This window comes from Mchenga conophoros, linkage group LG23 (genome assembly GCF_057382185.1).
Source record: "Mchenga conophoros isolate Kocher_MC1m ecotype Shallow Benthic linkage group LG23, M_conophoros_male_GT1.1, whole genome shotgun sequence".
In the NCBI taxonomy this organism is placed as follows: domain Eukaryota; kingdom Metazoa; phylum Chordata; class Actinopteri; order Cichliformes; family Cichlidae; genus Mchenga; species Mchenga conophoros.
This window is the reverse complement of record NC_140547.1, coordinates 25226242-25249032: the sequence shown is the minus strand read 5'-3', so window position 1 is coordinate 25249032 and position 22791 is coordinate 25226242. Positions and strand designations below refer to the sequence as shown.

The window sequence follows — 22791 nt, the reverse complement described above, 5'->3', positions numbered from 1 at the left end:
TTTTTCACAATAGTTTGTAATCATGCATGCCTCTAATCCCAGTAATTGCAGTGCTGATGAGATGAATGTCCGTCTTGTCTCCTTTAGCAAGGGCACATGGCTTGGAGAAGTTTTCAAGACAGCGGCCGATTGGCTATTAGCGTGGGCCTGGCTGCGCCACTCTTTGACTTAACTTGATTACGTTGGGGAAGGTGGGGGGTTGGGAGCACACACCGTCGCTTAATTCTGCGGTGGTGTTTGTCTATGTGCATCATCAGAAATAGACAATGATTATATCATGGTCTTGTTTGCGGCTGCAGGCTTAAATTACAAAAACGCCTGCTGGTATTTGCAAGTCAAATGCCGCGGTGGCTTCAAAGCAGCTTGATGCAATCATTTAGCTCGAACTGCTAAACAAAAAAAAGAAAATTAATAAATATTTCATTAGAAGAGAAATCCTGCATCCTTGTGTCAGAGCTGTTTTCTTTTTTATTGTAGATGTGATTATTTCTTCTTTAAATTCATTATTTTGCTAATCAGACAGTGGGCAAAAGCGATGTTAAAAGCCTGCAGTGTGAATTAATTTTATTAATTTTTTATTTTTGTAAAGCTGAGCAGCATGCTGCAGCAGGTGGTAACCCTCCACACTCTTTGATTTGCAACTAATCGCACCAGGAATGTGTTCTGTTTTTTTTTTTGTTTTTTTTTGTATTAGCAACACTTCACTTGTCGTGGGACATCATAAGCACGTTGTGATTCCACTTTCTGCCAAAAGTAGCTTCATAAGAACAATTTTCAGATTTGAGCCGGAGAGCTCAAAATTTGATTTGTTAAAAATGCCATCTGTAGTCACTTTGGTAACTCGACCATTTTTACAGTCCCCTAATAACTTCTTTCAGTCTTTACCAACCTGAGCCCCTGCAAGAAGATATCTGTAGGTGATGAGCAACATTTTGTTACCAGCACCACACCACCAGCTTGTCGTTATTTACCTACTTATTACTTATTTATTAACAGCTAGCCAACAACATAAAATAATTAACATCAGTGATTAAAAGGATGATGGGAGAAGTAATAAGAGACTTTTCTCGTAAGTGAAGCGTCAGGGTGATGTAGTAAAAATTGTTAATGTGCCTCAGTTAACTGTGTCTAAGCCTGCAGTCACCCACCTGCTGCTAGCCTGGGCTGCAGGACCTTCCGAGAGCAGCCCAGGCTAGCAGCAGGAAGTTGGAAACAAGTGAGGTGGAAAGTAAGATGGCCCACATCTACGTGAAACGCCACGTTCTGCAGGTTTTTGATTGAGAACATAAGCACTCGACTGGGGAAATACGCAACCATGTTAAACTGCTTAGGCCAGAGCACGACTGTGTGTGCAATGAACTTGCGATCTCGTTGCCTTTGTACTGGGTGCTTCAGAGACAGAGACCACAGTGGAATCGACCGGTGCATGAAGATGGCGATAAAACAGCAATAAGGTGGAGTCGGTCTGCTATCAGTTTTTGACTGAATGGGGTTAAAGTGGCACATGCATAGAATCTGTTTTCAATAATACAACAACCAAGTGTAGGGAATCAGTGAAACAATGTAAATCTTTTGCTTTCTGCATGGACAGAAATTCATAATAACTACTTTCATTCAGAGTTCAGTCAGAACCTCATAGATTTGAAACAGATGTTCCTGCAGGACTGCAGTTTAACCGCAAAAAGCCATAGGTGCTCAGCAACCTTACTTTTATATAGGAACGTAACCAGCTGGCAGCCAGTTAAGTCGAGTACAATATTGGAAAGTGATGATATTGTAAGAGAGTTTTGCGACTCAGACTGATGGCACCGCATCAGCAATCTCTCTGCATTTATAAATTAGACAGCAGTTATTTGTAAATCTTTGCCAATCTAAGAGCGATTCCAGTCCAAGTTGGACTGTCACTGTTTGGAGACGGGTTGCATCCCACCAGGCGACCTGTGCAGGTGTTTAGTAAACAAAAAATGTTGCACATTCAAGCCCTGCGGTGTTTACCCGACTGACTGAGTCATAATTGTTGTTACGTGGCAGAAGTTGCCACATATTTTCGTGACATTTACCATGCAGTTTCATTGCTGAAGAACGTAACTGGCTATGTCAAAAAGCTTTCAGGTACAGATGCAGTGTTGCTACAATTTAGCTCAAGAAAAGGCGAGCAGTAGGTTTTTATCCCTATTTTATCAACTGCTTATTTACTAACTATAAAGTACTCAAAGGAGCAGTATAATATTGGATATACTCACATAAAATAGCCTTATTTGTGCTGCAATTACATAATTACTTTTCTATATGTGGTATAGTCACTTGGGTTGTGCAACATTAAAATAATAAACAGCCGGTTTGTTCACCAGAATCTGCAGGTTTTCAGGTTCAGCATGTTGTAGAAACTCCTTTTAGCCAATTAAGAGCAATGATCATCCATCAAGTCATAACTGTTTTCCCATACATGCATTATATTCCATCCGCCACATTGCTTATTATACTGTAAACATGTCTTACAGTAATCACATTACACAGTCAATCCAAATGCATAATGTATTGAAATGATTGCAAGTCATTATGCATTATGTCCCATGCCACTCTGAGGTGATTATGGTGCAAGCATCATGTCCTCGCAATGTGCTTATAATGTTTCAAACGCACCTCAAGGAAAGTGTTGCTACGTTTTCTTTTAATTTAACGTCTAACATAGAAAAGCTAGCTGATTCGCATTCATTACGAAGGGCCCGTGTCTCTTTAAAGCCTCGTGCTCTTTGTGTTCGTGCTGATCCATGTGCGTGTCTGTCACATCCAGGCTCGGTTAGCCCAAGTGGCGGCAGAAGCAGAGCTGAAGGTTCCCTTCATCGATGAGCTCCCCTCTCGGCAGGCGCAGCTCGCAGCGCTGACAAACACAGAGGAGTTCGACGTTCTGGTTGTCGGAGGAGGGGCCACGGGGGCAGGATGTGCCTTAGACGCTGTCACACGCAGTAAGCCCGCCATCAGCAGGGTGTCTCTGCTTTCAGGTTTCACTAGGCTTTGGAAGTGTTCTCACTGAATCATGGTCGAAGGTTTATGATGGTCCTGTACTCTATGCTTCAGTTTTTTAAGAGGTTCTTCTAGATTCTGCAACTGTGCAAAATGGACTGGTTCTCATATCGCTTATGTCCTATTCACCGATTTACACACACATCCATAGAAGCACTGCTTTCAACATCTAAATCCACGAGTATTTACTTTACTTACTTTAGGGTTTTCCTTTAGGTGGCAGTACCTGGTACTTTTAAGTTCATTTCAGGTCTTATTATGTACAGAGTACTGGGCTTGTAAAAGTTGGCTGCAATTAAATCCATGTTTATGTTTAGTCATTACTGTGTGGCAGACGTTTATGACGTGGCCCTTACTTATTTAAAAGCCGTCACTCCTACAGGTTTATAGATTCACTGCGAGCTGATGAAGCTCATTTATCGCAGATCAGACTTTGAAGTTAATAGGTCAGAACAACATTTTTCACTTGTATTGATAATAACCGGATTCATCAGAGCGAAGAGCCGTCTGTTTATTTGTTTTTTGCCTTGAAGTTTTCGGGTGACATATAAGCTAATCGTCTGTAAGGTTTAGGTCTTATATAAGTTTAAGTTTTAGTGTAAGAAGGAAACAAGGCTCTTCTTAATACCGTTATCATTAAGGCGCTGTGTCATTTTCCCCAGACCTTAAGACTGCTCTCGTTGAGAGAAGCGACTTCTCTTCTGGAACAAGCAGCCGAAGCACCAAGCTCATCCACGGTGGAGTCCGCTATCTGCAGAAGGCCATCATGAAGCTGGACTACGAGCAGGTTACTCTGTGCTGCACCTTCGGCTTATTGAGATGCTCCTCTCTCACCATCATCTTTTTGGATTAGATAAACAGACTTTTATTGTCATTTCAGTCTCACTAACAGAGCACATCAGTAGGAAAATATATATATATATTTTTTTATAACAGTACATGATGGTGAAAGAGGCCCTCCATGAGCGAGCCAACCTGCTGGAGATTGCACCTCACCTGTCTGCGCCGTTACCCATCATGCTTCCTGTTTACAAGTAAGATTTAGAACAAGGTTTTTTGGTTAAATATGGGCGTTTATGAGGGGGATTCATCTTCAGTGGGTCTGTGTCATCTTCCCTGGGTAGCAGCTGCTCTGTGAGACTACAGTAGGGGTGTATAAATGCCTGTCGGTTCAACATCTATTACTCTTTTTGTTCTTTGTAGCTATTTGTTGAGCAAACCTAAGTTTTGAGTAAATGTAGCCACGTTTTGATGATGACTGGGGTAAGGACAAAACCTGCCTTGTTTAACCAGCTTATAATTTGTTTAATACCTGTCTGAAGGAAAAATAGATTTTTGCATCTTTGTGGTGACGTAAAATTGACCAAAAAACAAGATTTTGTATCCAAATATTTAAGTAGACAGAACTTAAATCACTGTGTTTGCCTCACAGATGGTGGCAGTTGCCTTACTACTGGGCAGGGATCAAGATGTACGACTTGGTGGCGGGGATCCAGTGCCTGAAGAGCAGCTACGTCCTCAGCAAGACGAAGGCCTTGGAGCTCTTCCCCATGCTGAAGAAGGACAAGTTGGTGGGGGCCATCGTGTACTACGACGGTGAGCTCACGGCTCCGTTATTGTTGGGGTTTTTTACGCCAGCAGAGCTGTTTGTTTCATCCGCGCTGCAGTGTGTTTTCAGTAGGGCTGAACGATTATGGAAAATAATCTAATTGCGATTTTTTTGCCCCAATATTGCGATTGCGATGCGATTATTTTTTAAGGTCTTTGTCTTCTGTATTATTAAACAAAGACGAGCAATACATCATATAGTATGGCCAATACTATATTACATTAATTTTAAACTGTTCTTTCCTGGAAGACAGACCTCTGTTATGATGACATGAGGTGATGCATGAATTGATGACTGACATTTTTATTTAACTTCTTCAATCACAACAGTATATTTGAACATACACAATAGTTTATTTTTAGCTTACAAACATCTGAGCATAAAGTGCTGACAAGGAACCCTGGTGTAAACATTAAAATGAAAGTCAGTACAATGTGCAGATTGCAGAAATATACATAAAAAAAATCAGTGGCTTTACCACACTCAGTTTTTCGACATCTGTGAACTACTAGACAGTCATTCAATTAAAAAATAATATTAAATAAATAAAACTAATAAATAAAAAATACACACATCTTACTGATCTCTGCAGTCAGTAACATTACACATAAAGTGCAAACATAATAGCAATTGTATAAACACACACACAAACACGCCTTTAAAGTTTAAAGGCGTGAAATTGGACGGTCTAGTTCTGATTAGCGTCACCGCTGTCTCGGTGGAGTTTAATAAACTCGGCCGTCTGCTTCTTGCTATCTAAAATATAACCAGACACTGGTGTAAATTCTCGACTGTCTCATACTTCTGTTTAATAAGTTTTCTGTTTGACGTTTAGTCAACTGTGTGAAAACCAAGGAGGAACCCACCCGGGGGATTAATAAAGTTTTATTTTATCTAATCTAATAACTTTAATCTCAGCCAAACCGATTTACTCACGAACAAACAAAACACTGAAAAAAGCCCAACAATAACATTTTTAGGTTGTCTAAGTGACTTATATATTACGTTTAACCCGAGCAGCGAAACTCCGCGGTGATCTGAAAATGATGTGCCGGGAGTTGTGCCGTTCTCGGCCGCATCAGTAACCCTCGAGCTCCCGGCTAGCTGTCGAGCTGGTGGGTAGCAGACGCCTCTGAAAACGTCGAAGCACTTTTGCAAATATGGGATATCTTGATAAACCGAGCAGATATTTGATGTTTACACAACTACTTTCTCGCCTGAAAATATGTTAAAAGTTTATTTTGTGACCCTGAAAGATTAGTATGAGTAATTTTAAAACTTAGTAGCGGCCGCCATTGCTGGAAACTGGAGTTTGGCTGGGCCGCGCTATGAATTCTGGGATATGGTAGTAATTTGGACAGCCTTCGGCGCGTCGCTGTGACGTAATCGGTCTACAAATGCGGCCTCAGGAGGATGCAGCCCATGAATTTGGACATGTCCAGAGTATAATCGCAGCCTTTGCGGTTAGAAAATTGCACTTGATCATGTCGCGATATTATCGCAAATGCGATATATCGTTCAGCCCTAGTTTTCAGTTATCCAAACAGCATGCTTTGTTTGCTTATTTGTTACTCATCTCTTTTATTTTGTGTAAACATGAAAAGACAGCTGAGTCAGTCTTGCCCTTTCCCCGCCGTCTTCCTCTCCTGCAGCAAAGATTTACAATAGCGATGGCTTGATGGAAATTTGCGTGAACATGAGGTTTTATAGAGCAGCTCTGTAACCGCTATTTAAACGCCTGACAGCAGCAAACGTGATGACAGGTCTTGAAATCTTTTTCAGAAGCACCCATTGACTTCTGGGGTGTTGAAACATCAACGTGAGCATTCACGAGATGACTAAACAGATAGGAGGGAATGAAAAAATATGTTATTTGGACTGACCTTTTCTGCTTATGAAAAACAGGATATCTAACCCTCGTAGGCGTCTAAATAGCTCATATTAAATTGTCAAATGCAAAAACACAGGTGTGATGTATATAACTAAATATAGTATTTCTTTCTTTCTGGTTGTATATTTGCTGAAACAAAACCTACAAAAAGCTTGCAGTAGCTGCAGAACAACATGTTTAAGTTTTCTGTGAATTGAATCTGTTGATGGCTGTCTACACTAGGAGCCGCTGAAAGGCTACTTGAAGTACTCATTTAGTAGTCTTAAGAGCTTGAAAAGAAGGCGACAGGATTGCTTTCATTTTTTTCCAAGAGGTTTCTTTAGCTCTAAAGTAAAAGATCTTCAAAACACCCAAAGATGTCCAGTCACCAACTCTTAAGACTACCATGACCACAATGACTGAGAACCTACACTCACATAATCATGTGCAACTTAACTCTGACCCGACCTGATAAATCTTCTGTATTTTACAAAATTATTCAGACAAAGGTTCCGAAAATACACCTGTTAACACATTCAACACTGACCGTTCATGCACTCTTTGTATTCATGTGAGTAGGAAGAAATTGGCTGGTAGCTTGTAGAAAGAATAAGAGAGGACTAATAGCAATGGCAAAAAGTGAGACTATAGATTATAGATTTTATTTTTGAATTTTTTTGGCCTGGAAGGAGGAGAAGTTGAGTGAGAGCTTTGGGAGTCATCTCATAGAGCCATCAGTGACCCTAACCTGTAGATTTAGTCGTAGCCTCTCGGTTTCTAACATGTTCTGTTGCTTTAAGTTCAGTTTGGTGTCGCTGACTTTTCAATGTTTAGCATTTCTGAAACTTTTACCAGCGTCAAGCTTTAGTTAACAGTTGATATCTTAGCTGTTACCAAGAGTAGTACGTTAAATGATAGCTAGCTAGTACATGTCTATTTGCCACCGAGTGAGCATGAAATCACAAATGGTATGTGAGCCCAGCGGTAATATTTTGGCAAAAAGAGTTTCATGCCCACAAATCTAAAAAACTGCAGCACTTTCAAAACTTTTAGTTTTAGTTTTGCTCGGTTAGTTGTGATCAGAAGTTTGTATCCACTCATAATTGACATGAATGTTGTGGAAAACTTTAGGCTTTTATTTATTTATTTGAACTGTTCCATTATCAGGGTGGAATGATTGTACAGCACACATTTTAATGGCTTTAAAAAACACGATTTGGGTGCACATTGAACAACTCATTTAAATATTTTAATAAGTGGTGCAGAAGAGTTTTGACAGCACTTATTGACCAGTGCTGAGAACAAAGTGAAAGTCTAAAGAACTCAGTGAAGATCTAAGAAGGACAAATGTAGATTTACACCACCTGTGAAAGTCTCTTGAAGTCATTTCTAAACAAACGCAGATTCCAGGCTCATCAGTTCAAACATTTTTACATGAGTACAAACTATTCAGATTTGTCACCACTTTACCGAGTCCTGTAAGAAGACCCAAACTGCCACCCTCAGATGACAGGAAATCGGTTAGGATGTTAAAGAATAACCCAGAAACCACCAAGGCTCAAGCCTGCCATGAAAAACTGTTGAATGAAAACTCTTGGAAGTGAGTTTTATATCACCATGAACTGAGAGGGTGCTAACCAAGAAAGAAGCCCCTGCTCCAAAATCAACACCAACTGAAATCTGCAGCAGCCCACATGGACAAGCCAAAAAGTTTTATGGTCAGACAAAGCAAATATTGAGCCATTTCACCACAACGACAAGATGTAGGTTTGGAGGAGTAAAGATGAGGCTTTCAAACCTAAGAACAACATACCAGCTGTCAAGCATGGTGGTGGTAACATCATGCTCTGGGGCTGTTTTGCTGCCAGTGGTACTGGTACACTGCACAAATTGGTTGGAATAATAAAGAAGGAATTTCTTCAACTTCACCGGGAACCAACAGCTAGATTGTTGAAACTCGGACACAGTTGGGTGGATGTATTTGAACTGCGTGTTTATTTTTGACCTTGTGTTGATTAGAAGAAATCCTAAATAACATCAAGCTTGTACTTCCAGTTCTTGTTTTAAACAGTTCAATGAAATCCTTAAAAGCCCCAAATTACTATGAGATTGATGCCAGTGTGAGTAAACTACTAAACACAGCAGTAGTAAAAATTAAACGCCTTTAAAATACAATCTGTCTTTCTTCAGTTCATAGACATATTTTTAGCTGTGCTGTTCAAAACCTGTACGAGTACAGACAAAGAAGCAAAAAACAATTTATTCTTTACATAAAAACATACTTTATGCTAAGAATTTAAATCAGGTAAAGTTTACGACCAACTTTCTCTTTTATTCACATTTAAACACAAATAGTGCAAATCTGAAATATACTTCAGGAAACATGTAGGGATGGTATCATTAAGCCAAACAGCAGATTAGAGAATGCAGGCCTCGGATGCAGCTCTGCCCGAGGCCTTCACATCTCCACTGGTGCCGAACAAAATGTGTTGACAGACTGGTAGGATGCCCCCTCTACCCCCGCGGCGCTAAAGGTTGCGTGTTTGCCTTTTCACCACGAAGGAGAACCAAACATATGCTGAGCGTCCAGCTGAGTGTGAGGAGCCTTGTGCCTCTGGCGTCCTTTCCGTTCCGCCGCCGAAAATAACAACGGCGTATCTGCGGGTGATGTGTTTTCTACTGCTGGCTTCGCTGAGTATGGGCTCGTTGTGTTCACTCACAACAGGCTGTTTTTTTTGTTTTTTGTTTTTTTTTAATTGGAGAAATGACACCACTTACAGGTTGCTGATGTTTGTCTTTATCATATTTTTACTATGAAATAAAATACGATATCCATTAATATCCGTTTATTTCTTCAGCACAGTAAGGAGCGCTTACCTGAAGTTTTATTTATCCATTTAAAATACTTTTACTCTTAAGTGATCGGAGGTTCCTGCCTGCAGACTGAGAAAATGGAAGAGCGTTTTCCTGGTGCAGAGCAGCATATGTTTGATTTTCACCTCCTCACCATCCTCCCATCATCTGCTCTGAAGGGGTGGGGGCTGGGGGCCAGGGTGATGGGGAGGAGGGGGAGGGGTGGGTCGTCTTTTCTCCAATTATGCCGTCTGGAACAATCACGCCCGTGACATTTCGAAATATGACCTTCTCTCCCGGCGGTGTAGACCGCAGAGCAGCAGCGGCGGCGGCGTCACCGGTCGGAGCGGGTGAGCAGCAGCAGCTATTTCTCCCACTTCCTTGGTTACTGCCGCTGCCACCAGCAACAGCAGACACTTCTTTATTGTCACAGACACACACCAAATGTTGGGCCTAATCCACTTACGCCGAGCTGGCTGGCTGCTGTATTATATATATATGCATTCCTCAAATACTTCCCCTAGGTACAAATTCTCCTATCCATGTGAGAAATCCAGCTAAATGCCTATAAAAAGGCACAAATTACCTCTTCCTTCCATCTTGTTCATGTCCTTCTTTTCTGTCCTGCTTCAGGTCAGCACAATGATGCCCGTATGAACCTGGCCATCGCCCTCAGTGCCGCCCGCTACGGCGCCGCCATCGGAAACTACACCGAGGTGATTCACCTGCTGAAGAAAAAGGACCCACAGAGCGGCAGAGAGAAGGTGTGCGGTGCCCGCTGCAGGGACGTCATCACAGGTGAGGGATGCGGGCGGCGAGATGGCGCTCTAAAGTTTAATTTTTTCCATCCGAAAGTGTCTCTGAGCTCCTAAAGCACAGGTTAGAAAGATCATCCTGACCCTGAAGGTTTAGACTTCCTCCAACACCATAAAAAGAGAAGATGAAATAATCATTTAAAAAGGCCAAGCTGTGTTGTGCCGCTTCAAACTGTTGCATCAGTCTACATGGAGACTGACATTAAAAAAGCTTTTTAAACATTAGGATTAAATATATTTATGAAAAATCCCTGGAAGTGAGGATGGAAAGGGTCAGCTCTATACCTGCTATATACCTGAAGACCACCATGTAACCATAACAACGGCATGTCCATTTAATCTCTTTCTTTTAACTTCTCATTAACACCATAGAGCCAGGGTTAATAACTTAAGTTCACTCTTCTCGCTTTTTGGAAAAACATGTCATATTGAGCTCAAATACGCCCCCTATGGTGGGAGCGGGAAAATCAGAAACCCCCAATTTCACCTTCACTGTGGATTGCTTTTTTTTTTCTCCCACCCATTCATCACCTTTCAGGTTTCTTGTGTGACATCATGCGCACATTGATCAATAGTTATCCACCATAGTGAACATTAAAAATGTGCACTAACAACCAGTTGGTGAGTAGTTCCTGGAGGTTTCTGGCAGTTGGTGCAAACACTTGCCATCTACTCATTAAACGGCAGCCAGAAACAAACAGTTTCCTTTAAAGTAAAATTTGGATCTACACAGCCAACACCTTTCAAAAGGTGCAACTTTTACTTTGAAAGCAAAAGATCTCCATCACTTCCACTAGGAGAGTAGTTGGCAAATGCTTGCAGATAAGTCGATGTCCTCCTAACAATAGTTTCCTGGTGTCCAAGACATTGTATACGTCTTTGCAAGTACCTCTTAAAAGGTTGATTCTGTTCATCTGGACGTGGCGTTTTCAGTGGGAGAAACGTTTTGTCACTCATCCAAGTGACTTCTTCAGTCTCAGCTGACTGCAGGTTTCCAATCTTATAAACAGTACATTTGCATAATGACTGAAACCAGCCCACTGAATGAACGAATGGGCTATGAGGTCAATTCCTTGATCATTAATATGCAAATTATCATGACCATTGATCAACAACCACTGATTAAAGTCCATAGATCAATGGCCATGAGTGCCATTCACAGTGGGAGTGGCTGCAATCACAGCATTGTTAGATGGCAAAAGATGTACCCTTAAGGCTCCTCCTCCATTCATAGATGTTCTTTACCTTTTCACGTAAATGGCCTCCTTGACTGTCCTCAGGCTCAGTCTTTCAGAATTTACTTACCTGGTTGGCTGAGCATGCATCAAGACATATTTGCAAGTAGTATCACCTTGCCACCTTGCCTGAACATCTAGAACTACAGTGTCACATGTTCAAAATGGCAGACAAGTTGAAGCCAAGCATTCGCATGATTGCAAAAACTGAATTCCACGTCTAATTGGCTTTTGCTTTATTTGCGTGTGGCGTCGGCTCAGGAGGTAGAGCAGGTCATGTCTTCCCCCTGTGCATCCATCAGAGTGTGAGCATGTGAATGTTAGGTTCAAAGCACTCAGACGTAGGAAAAAAACACTTCTGTAAATGTGTGTCAAAGGGTCAGTGACGCTTGTATTAAGAGGCGCTCAAACAAAGGAGAAAAGTGCAACAATTAGAGCCAAATATTTGTGCACTGCAGTCCACAGAGAAGTTAAAATATAAATAAAAAAGTCTCATCGTGTCCAGCTGTAGCGCTTCAGGTCATTAATAACAGTTATATTATAAACTACAAGCCTTACATTAGATTATTAATGAATAAGTTATTAGTAATACTTCAAAGCTGATAAAGGAAATTCCCATTATCTTGTTGCTGTTTTTCTTGTTTCTGCCTCTGATGTTTTCTGCAGCTATATCTACAGCTTCCTTTTATTTGAGTTATGTATTGTTCTTAATGACCATGAAGGCTTCTAAAAGGATTTTTTTTGGGTAAATGCATTATTGTAAATGTAAGTAGAAATGAATGTGTATAGCAAATAATATATACACAGGCAGGACGGTGCTGCAGTGGTGTGAAATAAAAAAGGAAAAACTCAATTTAATTGTGATAAGAAGCTGCTGTTTGCATTAAGAAGCCAGTGAACGGTTCCTCCCACATTATTGTTTGCTTATTTTTTGTATTTGATGTCTCTCTTAATCGAATCTGTCAACGTCTCGCTCGTCTTCACAGGGCAGGAATTTGACGTGAGGGCCAAGTGTGTGATCAACGCCACCGGACCGTTCACAGACGCTCTGAGGAAGATGGACAACCAGGAGGCCTCGAACATCTGCCAGCCCAGTGCTGGAGTTCACATCGTCATCCCCGGATACTACAGGTCTGACATAATAATGCCAAAAACAACCAAAGCTGTTCCTGTTGTTTTCTTTTTCTCTTCCATTAACATGTATAGTAGTTCCTGTGTTTTCTCATTCCTGTGTGTAAATACTAAGCTAGCCAAACTATTATCTGACCTCCGCCTACATACATAGGACAATCTTCTCCAGTTAAGATACAGCCGAGTGGCAGAGTGGTTTTGTTGAAGTCGGAGGTTTTAAAGTTCAGCTAAGCTTATTGAGTGAAACCCGAGGGAGCGCGAGCCCTTTGAACAGAAATGCCAACCACCTAATTTTCTTCCTCCTGCTCACTTATTCTCATCTTCCTCCTGCTGCTATCTACCCCCCACCCACATACTCCCGTGCCTCCTCTACCTCTTCCATATCTGTGTTCATTTGTCTCCTGCTCAGGTTGGCCCTCATCTCCTCATTTTTAGTGCCACCATTCCTTCTTTTCCTCCTGTTTTCCTCAATTTTTTTGCGCCACTCTCCTTTTTTATTTCAATAAACCGCACAGACTCCTGCTACTTCTATTACGAGTGGTATATTTAATAATAAGAAATCCTCCTTTTTTCCCTTCTCCTTGGCACAGTCCTGACAACATGGGTCTCCTCGATCCAGCCACCAGCGATGGTCGTGTCATCTTCTTCCTGCCGTGGGAGAACATGACCATCGCCGGAACAACCGACACCCCCACTAGTGTGACAGCCCACCCAATCCCAGGGGAGGACGACATCAACTTCATCCTGAGGGAGGTCCGCAATTATCTCAGCCCTGATGTAGAAGGTACAGGAGCGCTTTGTGATGAACTTTTGAGTAGCCTGCTTTTTATTTTTTACCTGCTTCACATGGAGCCGCATGCTTATATGGTGACTGAATCTGCAGTTTTAAAGGTTTTTTTTAATTACTGACTCACAGGTTTGGGCATTCAGTGATGCATTGGGGAAGGGTAGGTAATCGTAATCTCATCTTTTTGGGTAGAGCAGCGAGTTTCTAGTCAGAAAGATTGCTCTTAAGGGTCTTAAATCAAATCTTGCTGTGCTTGGAGTCCCTCAGGGATTCATTCTTGGCCCACAGTTGAATATAGAGTTGTTAGCTCTATATTCTCCTCTTTGGCTCCTTCTTTAATAAACATGACATGGTGTGACATTTTTGTGTCTGCAGTGCGTCGAGGAGACGTGTTGGCAGCGTGGAGCGGCATACGTCCCCTAGTGACGGACCCCAGCTCCAAAGACACCCAGTCCATCTGCAGGAACCACATCGTCAGCATCAGTGACAGCGGACTGGTCACAATCGCTGGTGAGCTGGCCTTCATCTGTTTGATCATCTTCAATGAGAGGTACCTGTGATGGATTTTAAAACACAGCTTTGGTGTTCAGGTGGGAAATGGACCACCTACAGATCTATGGCTGAAGAGACCCTGGACGCAACAATTAAGGCCCACCGCCTCTCAGCTGACTCCTGCAAGACTGTTGGTCTGATGCTGGAGGGAGCCAAGGGGTGGACGCCGACCCTTTACATCCGCCTGGTGCAGGACTACGGCCTGGAGAAAGAGGTCAGATGTTACGTTACTGCAGCTGGTCATTAAAGCCTAATACTGTACTGTTTACTATTAAAGCTCAGCAGGTTTTTAAGCACAGCTGCTGATCGATGGCTCTTTTCCTTTCATTTCCTCTGCTTCTGCTTTCCTTCTGTTACCGAGTCGCTTCCAGCAGCCTAAAGCAGTCCTACTCGGCAGGTTTGATACTTTATACATGTTAGCCTTAATTTCTCAAACAGTGGCCTTTTCTTACATTAACCCCAAAGCATACTAGGCCTTTATTTAAAGTTTCCTTCTCTTGTACATTTTATCAGACTTGCCAAAGAAGTGTGTCGTTGTGGACCGGAGAGTTGAGTTTCTTATGATTTTATGCTTTATGTGCAGTTTTGTTTCTTCTTTTAGAAAACTTATGATCCAAGCTGCAAAAAATTGATAAATAAGCCCCATAATTTACCACCACATCTTCAAATCTCTTCTTATGCTACATCTGTTTATTGTGAATTACCCAACAGTGGGACTAATATAGACCATCTTATCTTATCTTAGCTTGCATTTGAGCATCAGTCTAAACCTTGAAAATGTTAAATTGATATATAGGTGTCTTTTGTCCTTTACAATTATAGCTGGTTCATCGATGAAGCTCTACTTCTGATTGTTGTCAAAATGCAACACACTCTGATGTTTTCATATTAACAGCTTTCATTTAAAAGGCTGAAAGACTTTTATCTGAAAAGTTTGGTAAAATGGCAAAGTCAAACTTGTGAAGCTGTACTGGTGGAAGAGGAAGAACTAGAGGTCAGGGAAACATTCACCAGTTCCTTTTTCCCGCCTTCGATTGTCTAATTAGTGAGCTCATGTGTACTGTAGCCTCAGTTTCCTGTTTGTAGTTGACAGACGTGTCACCCGTTCTGCTGCTGATGAGACGCATCAGCATCAGCAGCAGAAGACCACACTCCTCTGCATAGCTTGGTTGTAACAAGTGGTTATTTGCGTTACTGTTGTCTTCCTATCAGCTCGAAGCGGGCTGAGCATTCTCCTCTGACCTCTAGCATCGTTTTCACCCAGATTAGTGAAGCTCACAGACTATTTTCTCTTTTTCAGATTGTTCTAGAACTCTAGAGATGGTCGTGTGGGGAAACTCCCAGCATATCAGCAGCTTCTGAAATACACAGTCCATCAACCCTGCATTGTTTAAAGTTGCTTAAATCACCGTCTTCTTCCTCTTTCTGATGCTTTTTGAACGTAGCTCATCATCTTGATAATGTCCAGATTCCTAAATACACTCAGTTGCCTCCATGTAATTGGCAGACTGGATGTTTGTGTTAATGAGCAGTTAAAAAAGTATACCTAATGAAGTGGCTGGTGAGTGTACAAATAAGTGTCTGACTTTAATGTGAAAGTCTGGATCTCTCTGCCACTGAGATAAATGACGGTTTATATTTAAAGCCACATCTTCCAGGTTTGTTTTCAGACCAATCAATGAGATTACTGCTTCATTAAGAAAAGTTTGGGAGTGCGTAGCTACTGTACACACTGGCTGACACAGCCGTGTACAAACCGAGCTGTAACCGCAGCTCTCGCAGACACATTCGGTGTCTTCTCCACCAGATGCTGACATTAAAGCTGCTGCTGTAACAAAGCTGACATTTCCACTACACAAAAGACTGGACACGCGTTAGAACGCACTGTGTGCTGTCCAATTTACCAGTGGCATTAAGGAAAGGCACATCGACTCACATCAGCTTTGCAGCGTCTTTCTGATAATTAGCCTGCTCGTTTTCATTAAGCGCAGTAGAACATAGTTTCATAAGGAAAAAGGAGTCCTGCGCTGAGTGCCTGCAGTAAACGTACTCCTCATTAGGGGCCTCAGCTCTGGTTGTTCTGGTTGTTCTCTGAAATATTCCTAAAAGGTCACTGTTGGTATTTGGACAGCGTTTGCCCTTTCACACGATCAGCAGGCCAACGATCTGAATAGCAAATAACCTGTTGTGTTCTGTAAACATGTGACACCTCATTGACAAAGCGGCGTTATCGTTTGTCGTTTAACTCAGAAGAGGTGAAATCGATCATCTGAATACCAGCAGCTGCAAGTTTACATAATTTAAACTGTAGTGAAAGGACTTAAACATGCGTTTAAAAGCAGAAGCTTTTTATTGTTTAACTCTTTAATTGTGTGTAACGTCTGTTAAAATCAGTCTTCAGTTTAAAAGTGGAATATTTGATTGATGGACAGTGCTGAGTCTGTTAATATCAGGGTGTTTTTCTAATTTTGTATTAAAACTATGTTTTTTGGGCTGTTGGTTAAACACAACAGACAATTTAACAGTTAATCTAACAGTTATTTTCTGACCTTTTTTAAAAACATGCTGTTAAAGAGGACAGAAAACTAAATAATTCTAAATAAATTAATCAATAAATTAAGTAAATACAAACATTTATTCGGGGAGGGAATTGAAAAATAATTTCTATACATACTATTCAAATTTTAATTAAGGCTACAGCTGTTTTTCTACATTTGATAATTTTTATTCTACATTTTCTATATTTTTTTGTATTTCACAATTCATGTATTTATTTATGTATTTATGCTCAGTTTTACTACAGTTATTTAGTTTAGTTTTAGTTTACAACATTAATTTATAGATAAATTTAATGTATTTAATCTATATAATGTATTTATTTAGTGTATTCACTCAGTTTTTATATTATGTTTTTAGTTCTGCAAATCAATTTCCATAGTTTTACATTAATCTAATTAATTCTCTATTTTGCATCATATATACTTCAACATTTACTTAATGATTTATTTATTTTTACATTTATCTTCATTTATACTCGGTCATTATTTGAAAGTTATTTAGGTAGTAGATATTAATTAATTAATTGTTCTGTTTTTGCATTTGTATATTATTTCTCCACATGAATTTATGTAGCTATCTAATTATTTCTGTATTTTAACTTGGATTTATTTCTCTGTCTACATTCAAACATTCATTTTGTACATTTATTTTTAAATGTATCTATTTACTTATTCAGACTTGTGCCATTATTGCTCATTATTTCACTGGCAGCTGGGAAAAACTAACCAAGAGCAAATAGATTTTCAGAATAATGGACTTACATGTTGTAGGAGGGATAACAGGAATTATACATTCACACACTTATTATACACACACTGAATTCAGCTTATTTGGAAAAACCCAAATAAGCTGGCGTCACACCTGTAATTCTTAAGTTGGAGTAGGATGTTCAACATCTTTCTCTATAGAAATATTTTAGCACAGCCCCCCCCCCCTATTATTTAACCGTTATAGCAATATGCCATTAACAGTGGAGGGAAACAGCGGGAGTAGCCATGTGAAAGTATGATATACTGTCAAACTCTGTTTACAAATGTATTAACTCATTCACTGCCATTGACGTCTATAGCCGTCAATTGCAGTGAATGAGTCAATGGGTTTAACTCATTCACTGCCAATGGCTGGCAGTGAATGAGTTAATCAGTCAGTATAAGAGGTGTCGGTCTTTTTTTCCTCATGTAGGAAATGACTTGTAATATTTCTACTGATGCTGCTTATGTATTTCTCAGATCAGCTAATGACTTTATATAAAAGCTCCTATGACAAGGATGGTAAAAACGTTTAGATATAAAAAGCAGTTTAGTGTAAATGATATATTTAGGAAAATCAAATTATAGACCATGATGAGACTTTGTTCTAGCAGATGTAAGAAAAAAACAAAACAAAACAAAAAAAAGTTCCTAATGAGTGAATAATGTATTCATTTTAATAAAAGTTTTATCAGTGAATAACAGGTGGGTCACATGTTTCGATGTAACTAAACAGTCAATAAACTTCTAATAAGTGCTTCTGATTATCCAATAATTTAATACTGTTATTAACACAGTTTAAATTGTGTGTTTGTGGGTTGACTACACAAATTCAGGCAGTCTTTTTGCTTTAGTTTCACCTTACTGTTTATGCATGTCCCTGTAATTTATGACCTTTGATAATTGTTTGAGTATTTGAGTAATGGTGTTTTATCACAGTCCTGGTGATTTTGCTTTGGTATAAATTCCTAAACATGTTTTCAGGGCAGAAAACCTCTGATTAGCATTATTATTAACATAAATTAATATAAAATCTATGTATTTAAGTAAGTATTTATATCTTTCTCTGGCACAGGTCGCTCAACACCTGGCCTCCACGTATGGGGGAAGGGCATTCGACGTTGCCAAAATGGCTCAGGTCACCGGGCAGAGATGGCCGATCGTCGGGAAAAGATTGGTGTCTGAATTCCCGTACATCGAGAGCGAGGTAAAGTGGGACTGTTGTGTAAACGGTTAAAGTTCCAGCTGTGTGTCTGAAGAGTGTCTGAGAGCTTCTCGTCTTTTTCAGGTGCTATATGCGATTAAGGAGTACGCCTGCACCGCCATCGATGTCATCGCCCGGCGAACTCGCCTGGGCTTCCTGAATGTGCAGGCGGCTGATGAGGCGCTCCCACGTATCGTCCAGATCATGGGCAAAGAACTGGACTGGAGTCAGGAGAAGAGGACGGTACGGCTTTACAACACTTGATGTTTTTAACCCTTTAACATTCACCAGGTCACCGTTTGGTATGGTTAGATTTACAGAATCTCTGTTGTCCACATAGAGAGGCTTATTAAAAAAATATGCACGGCAATATGTCTGTGAAGGTTCTCAGTCCTCCAGGTCATCGTAGTCAAAGGAGCTTGCAAAGAAAAGCGTCTGGACTTCTTTAAGTTGCTTGAAGACGTTTCACCTCTCATCCGAGAAGCTTCTTGGATGAGAATGTCTTCACAGACATAAATAAAAGGAAATATAAGGCCCACATCTACTACTGAAAGTGTGCTTATGGTTAAAACACAACCTAACTCTATTTCTAAAACTGTCACCAGCATCCTGAGGTGCATGTCTGCAGGTTAAAAGGATGTGCACTGATGGGATTACACTTGTTTTATTCCCCTGGCTTCTGCATAAAGCTTTAATCCCTGGTGGGTTTCTCAAGTCGGGGCAGGGATTCGTTTTTGATCAGAGTACAATGGAAATGTCCACACCCTTTGCTCTTTCATAGAGGAGGCTCTGTGCATGCATGAAAGTTGAGCTATTTTAGGCCTTTATTGTTAACCAGCAGAAGTAGTGGGAGAATAGCTCATAAACAAGTCGGTTAATCATGCACCAAACAATCTGGTTTCTGGTTTTCCTTGTGTAAAAGCTTTCAGTTACATTGTTGTGAAAAAGTGTCTGCTTTCTTCATGGTTTTTTGTTTGTTTGTGTTTTTTTGCATATTTGTCACACTGAAATGTTTCAGATCATCAAACAAATTTTAATGTTAGGCAAAGATAACCAGAGTAAATACAAAAATGCAGTTTTTAAATGAAGATTTCATTTATTAAGGGAGAAACCCTATCCAAACTCACCTGGGCCTGTGTGAAGAAGTACATCATGAATTAACTGTATTAACCACATTTTTTGGAACCCTGACTTCAGTTTCTTCAGCTACACTAAGGCCTGATTACTGCCAGACGTGTTGAATCAAGAAATCACTTAAATAGAAAATGTGTGACAAAGTGAAGCTAAAAGATCTCAAACACCAACACAGCACATCACGATCTAAAGGAGCAGCTGAGAAACAAAGTCAGTGACATCTATCAGTCTGGAAAAGGTTACAAAGCCATTTCTGAGGCTCAGGAACTTCAGTGAACCACAGTGAGAGACATTATCCACAATTGAAGGAAACTTGGAACAGTGGTGAAGCTTCCCAGGAGTGACCAGCCAACCAAAATTACTCCAAGAGCTTCGATGACTCATCCAAGAGGCCGCAAAAGAACATCTAACTCACTTGTCTCAGTTAAGGTCAGAGTTCATGATTCAACAATAAGAAAGAGACTGGGCAAAAACGGCGTCCATGGGAGAGTTCAAGGAGAAAACCACTGCTGACCAAAAAGATCACAAATGCTCGTCTCACATTTACCAAAAACATCTTGATGATCCCTTTTTTAAATTACAGTTTTTCATGGAATAAATGTAAAAGCTGCAGTTTGTATTTACTCAGACTTACTAACTTCTAGTATTAAATTTGTTTGATTTGATTGATCAAGAAGGTGGAAGATACTTTTTCACAGTACTGCAGCTCCAATGATCAGTTTTCCCAAAAAAAAAAACCTGTAACATCACCCCAAAATTTGTTATTGGTAATTCTTTGTCTGTGATTGAGAGATTTTAATCAGCGTAGTCCAGGGCCCTACTTCAGGAAGCCGGTTTAGAAAACTCAGAGTGAAAAACGATACTCAGGGTTGAGTAACCCCGAACTGTCCAACTCGGAATATTCGGTCTCAGAAAGGCTGATAACAATTAGTTCAGTCAACGCGGAGTTGCTTTAACCCCAAATTAAACGCGCGCACGAGGATACCGTAATTGTCGGGCTATAAGCCGCTACTTTTTGCACAAGCTTTGAACCCTGCGGCTTTTAGTCAGGTGCGGCTTTTCTATAGATTGTCCATGATTTTTGTGATATTGTAAGACGATTTGTTTTGTTTGTTCCGCTGTTGTACGGCACTACGTTGCCTGGCGGAAGGATCGGAGTTCAAGAGTGGTATGTTGGTCACATGTCCGTCCGCCAGGCAACATAGTGCCGTACAAGTAGCGCGAAAAACAAACTTCAAAGTACCGCTATGCGTTCAGCGGGAGTCGTGGATGATGAGCGGCGATAAACTTGCGAAAAGCAAGTTGTGCTCAACTCTACCGGTGGATTCTGACAGCGTGGAAAAGTGTGCAAACATCCACGATCACCAACGGATTTCGAAGGGCTGGACTGCTGCATGATGAAGAGGAGGACACCGCCACGGCCCTTCAGAGGGTGTTCGACTCTGACACTGACAATGACAATGAGGATTATCTTTGGTTTTGAAAGTGACAACGAAGGAGAGAAGCGGAGAGTGGATGACGAAGCCATCCTGAGCCTGTTCGTTTCCGACACTGGAGAAGAGGACTTTGGTGGTTTTAGAGCGCAGGAAGATGGTGGTGAATGACTGACTTTTCTTCTTGTTAAAGCCATGTCACTGCACCTGAGCCTAAAAGGTAGTCCGAATCTATTTTTCTGGTGTGCTGTAGGTTACTGTTATGTACTACATTTGTTACTCATTTATGAAGCACAGCACATGTGCAAATATGTACCCATAACTTGATTTTCAAAATATTAATAAAAGGGGTGTGTCTCCAAACAGCCATCTCTTTCCTGACAATTCGCTTTGTGCATATTCTCTTACATATGATAAGTCAATATTGAAACACCTGCGGCTTTTGGTCAGGTGCGGCTAATGTATGTACAAAACAGGATTTTCCCCTGATTTTAGCTTGTGCGGCTAATATTCAGGTGCGCTTTGTAGTCCGGGAAATACGGTACATAAAGCCCTGATTAGTGGAGCACAGATTAAGCGAGTCACCATGGAGACGGAGGGAAAGAAGGCGCGGTCAATGTATTTTACAGCGCTTGAGGCCGAAATTCTGATGGCAGCATATGCCGATAACATGCAAATTTTGCAGAAAAAAAGTAACACAGCCTCAGCTGCAAAAGAAAGGGAGCATGCATGGCAAAACAAAGCCGACAGAGTCAATGCGTGAGTGTTAATTTAAACATTGATCTAGGGATTTCCACCCATTTAACACGTTATTTTATTATATTTCATTTTTTATTTTATACATTTTATTTTGTGATGTGACGTGTGCGCAGGTGCAACCCAACAGGCCCCAAACGTTCCTGGCAGCAAGTAAAAATGAAATATAAAAATATAGTCCAAACAGGTAAGGTGTAATTGTATTATGAGCCATAGTGCTTGGTCTGTTTGTCCGATGTAAATCAATTGCAGTTAGAGGCTACATTAATTTCCCCTCTGTAAGCACTTATTGAAATTATCTGAGCACATTACAAGTACATATTTGCTTACTCTGTATGCTCAAATGTGACCCGTTATAGCCAACAGAAAAAAAGCGGAGGCCCGAAAAACAGGTGGAGGTCCTCCACCACCACCACTCACAGAGGCTGAGCAGTTGGCTTCCACATTTGTGATAATGTTGGCAGCATCACATATGATCTTCACAGTGCAGAGAACACAAATTAGCATCCATTACTATAATGAAATAATTTGTTAGTTTGAAATGCTACAGGGAACTATGTACCTGTACATTAATGCTGTGGAAAGACTTCCTGTTCACATAGTCTCCTTCATTCACTGAAGGAGCAATGATTGGAATGTGAGTGCCATCTATACAGCCAATCACGCCTGGGAACCGTGAAAATAAATGTAAAATTTAAGTAGTAGTTCAAATATCACCACATCATGAATTAAGTTTCGTTCATCCTGATACCTGCAATTTTGTGGCATCCCTCTTTGATAAATCTTGTGGGTCTATGACCGGGGAACACCACAAACGAGTACAGGAGACGTTTCAGTGCAACTGTAACATTCCTGACTGCCCGACAGACGGTAGCCTTGGAAACGTGCTCAGCGTCACCAATATTATACAGAAAGCTCCCGTTTGCAAAAAACCGAAGTGCGATACAAATAATATGCACAGGACTGAGAGGATGTCCGCGATGTGTCACATGAGCAATATTAGGCCTGAGGATGTTATTCAAATAAATTGTAGATTGTGCTGAAAAACGGTAACGTTCACACAGGAAATCATCAGGAAAT

The 22791-nt window shown here is 40.7% G+C and overlaps 1 protein-coding gene across 2 annotated transcripts in view; it reads left to right on the top strand.

Moving 5' to 3' along the window:
• The window catches only part of LOC146547339 (glycerol-3-phosphate dehydrogenase, mitochondrial-like), a 39264-nt gene that overhangs the window by 7951 nt on the left and 8522 nt on the right, over positions 1-22791 (top strand). For both annotated transcript variants that reach the window (XM_085263956.1, XM_085263957.1), the window contains 11 exons: positions 2795-2966; positions 3687-3811; positions 3961-4058; positions 4457-4620; positions 9990-10154; positions 12393-12537; positions 13128-13321; positions 13700-13834; positions 13915-14090; positions 18260-18391; positions 18473-18631. In XM_085263956.1, the coding sequence (XP_085120082.1) occupies positions 2795-2966; positions 3687-3811; positions 3961-4058; positions 4457-4620; positions 9990-10154; positions 12393-12537; positions 13128-13321; positions 13700-13834; positions 13915-14090; positions 18260-18391; positions 18473-18631 (1665 nt within the window). The remainder of the gene's footprint in view (positions 1-2794; positions 2967-3686; positions 3812-3960; positions 4059-4456; positions 4621-9989; positions 10155-12392; positions 12538-13127; positions 13322-13699; positions 13835-13914; positions 14091-18259; positions 18392-18472; positions 18632-22791) is intronic.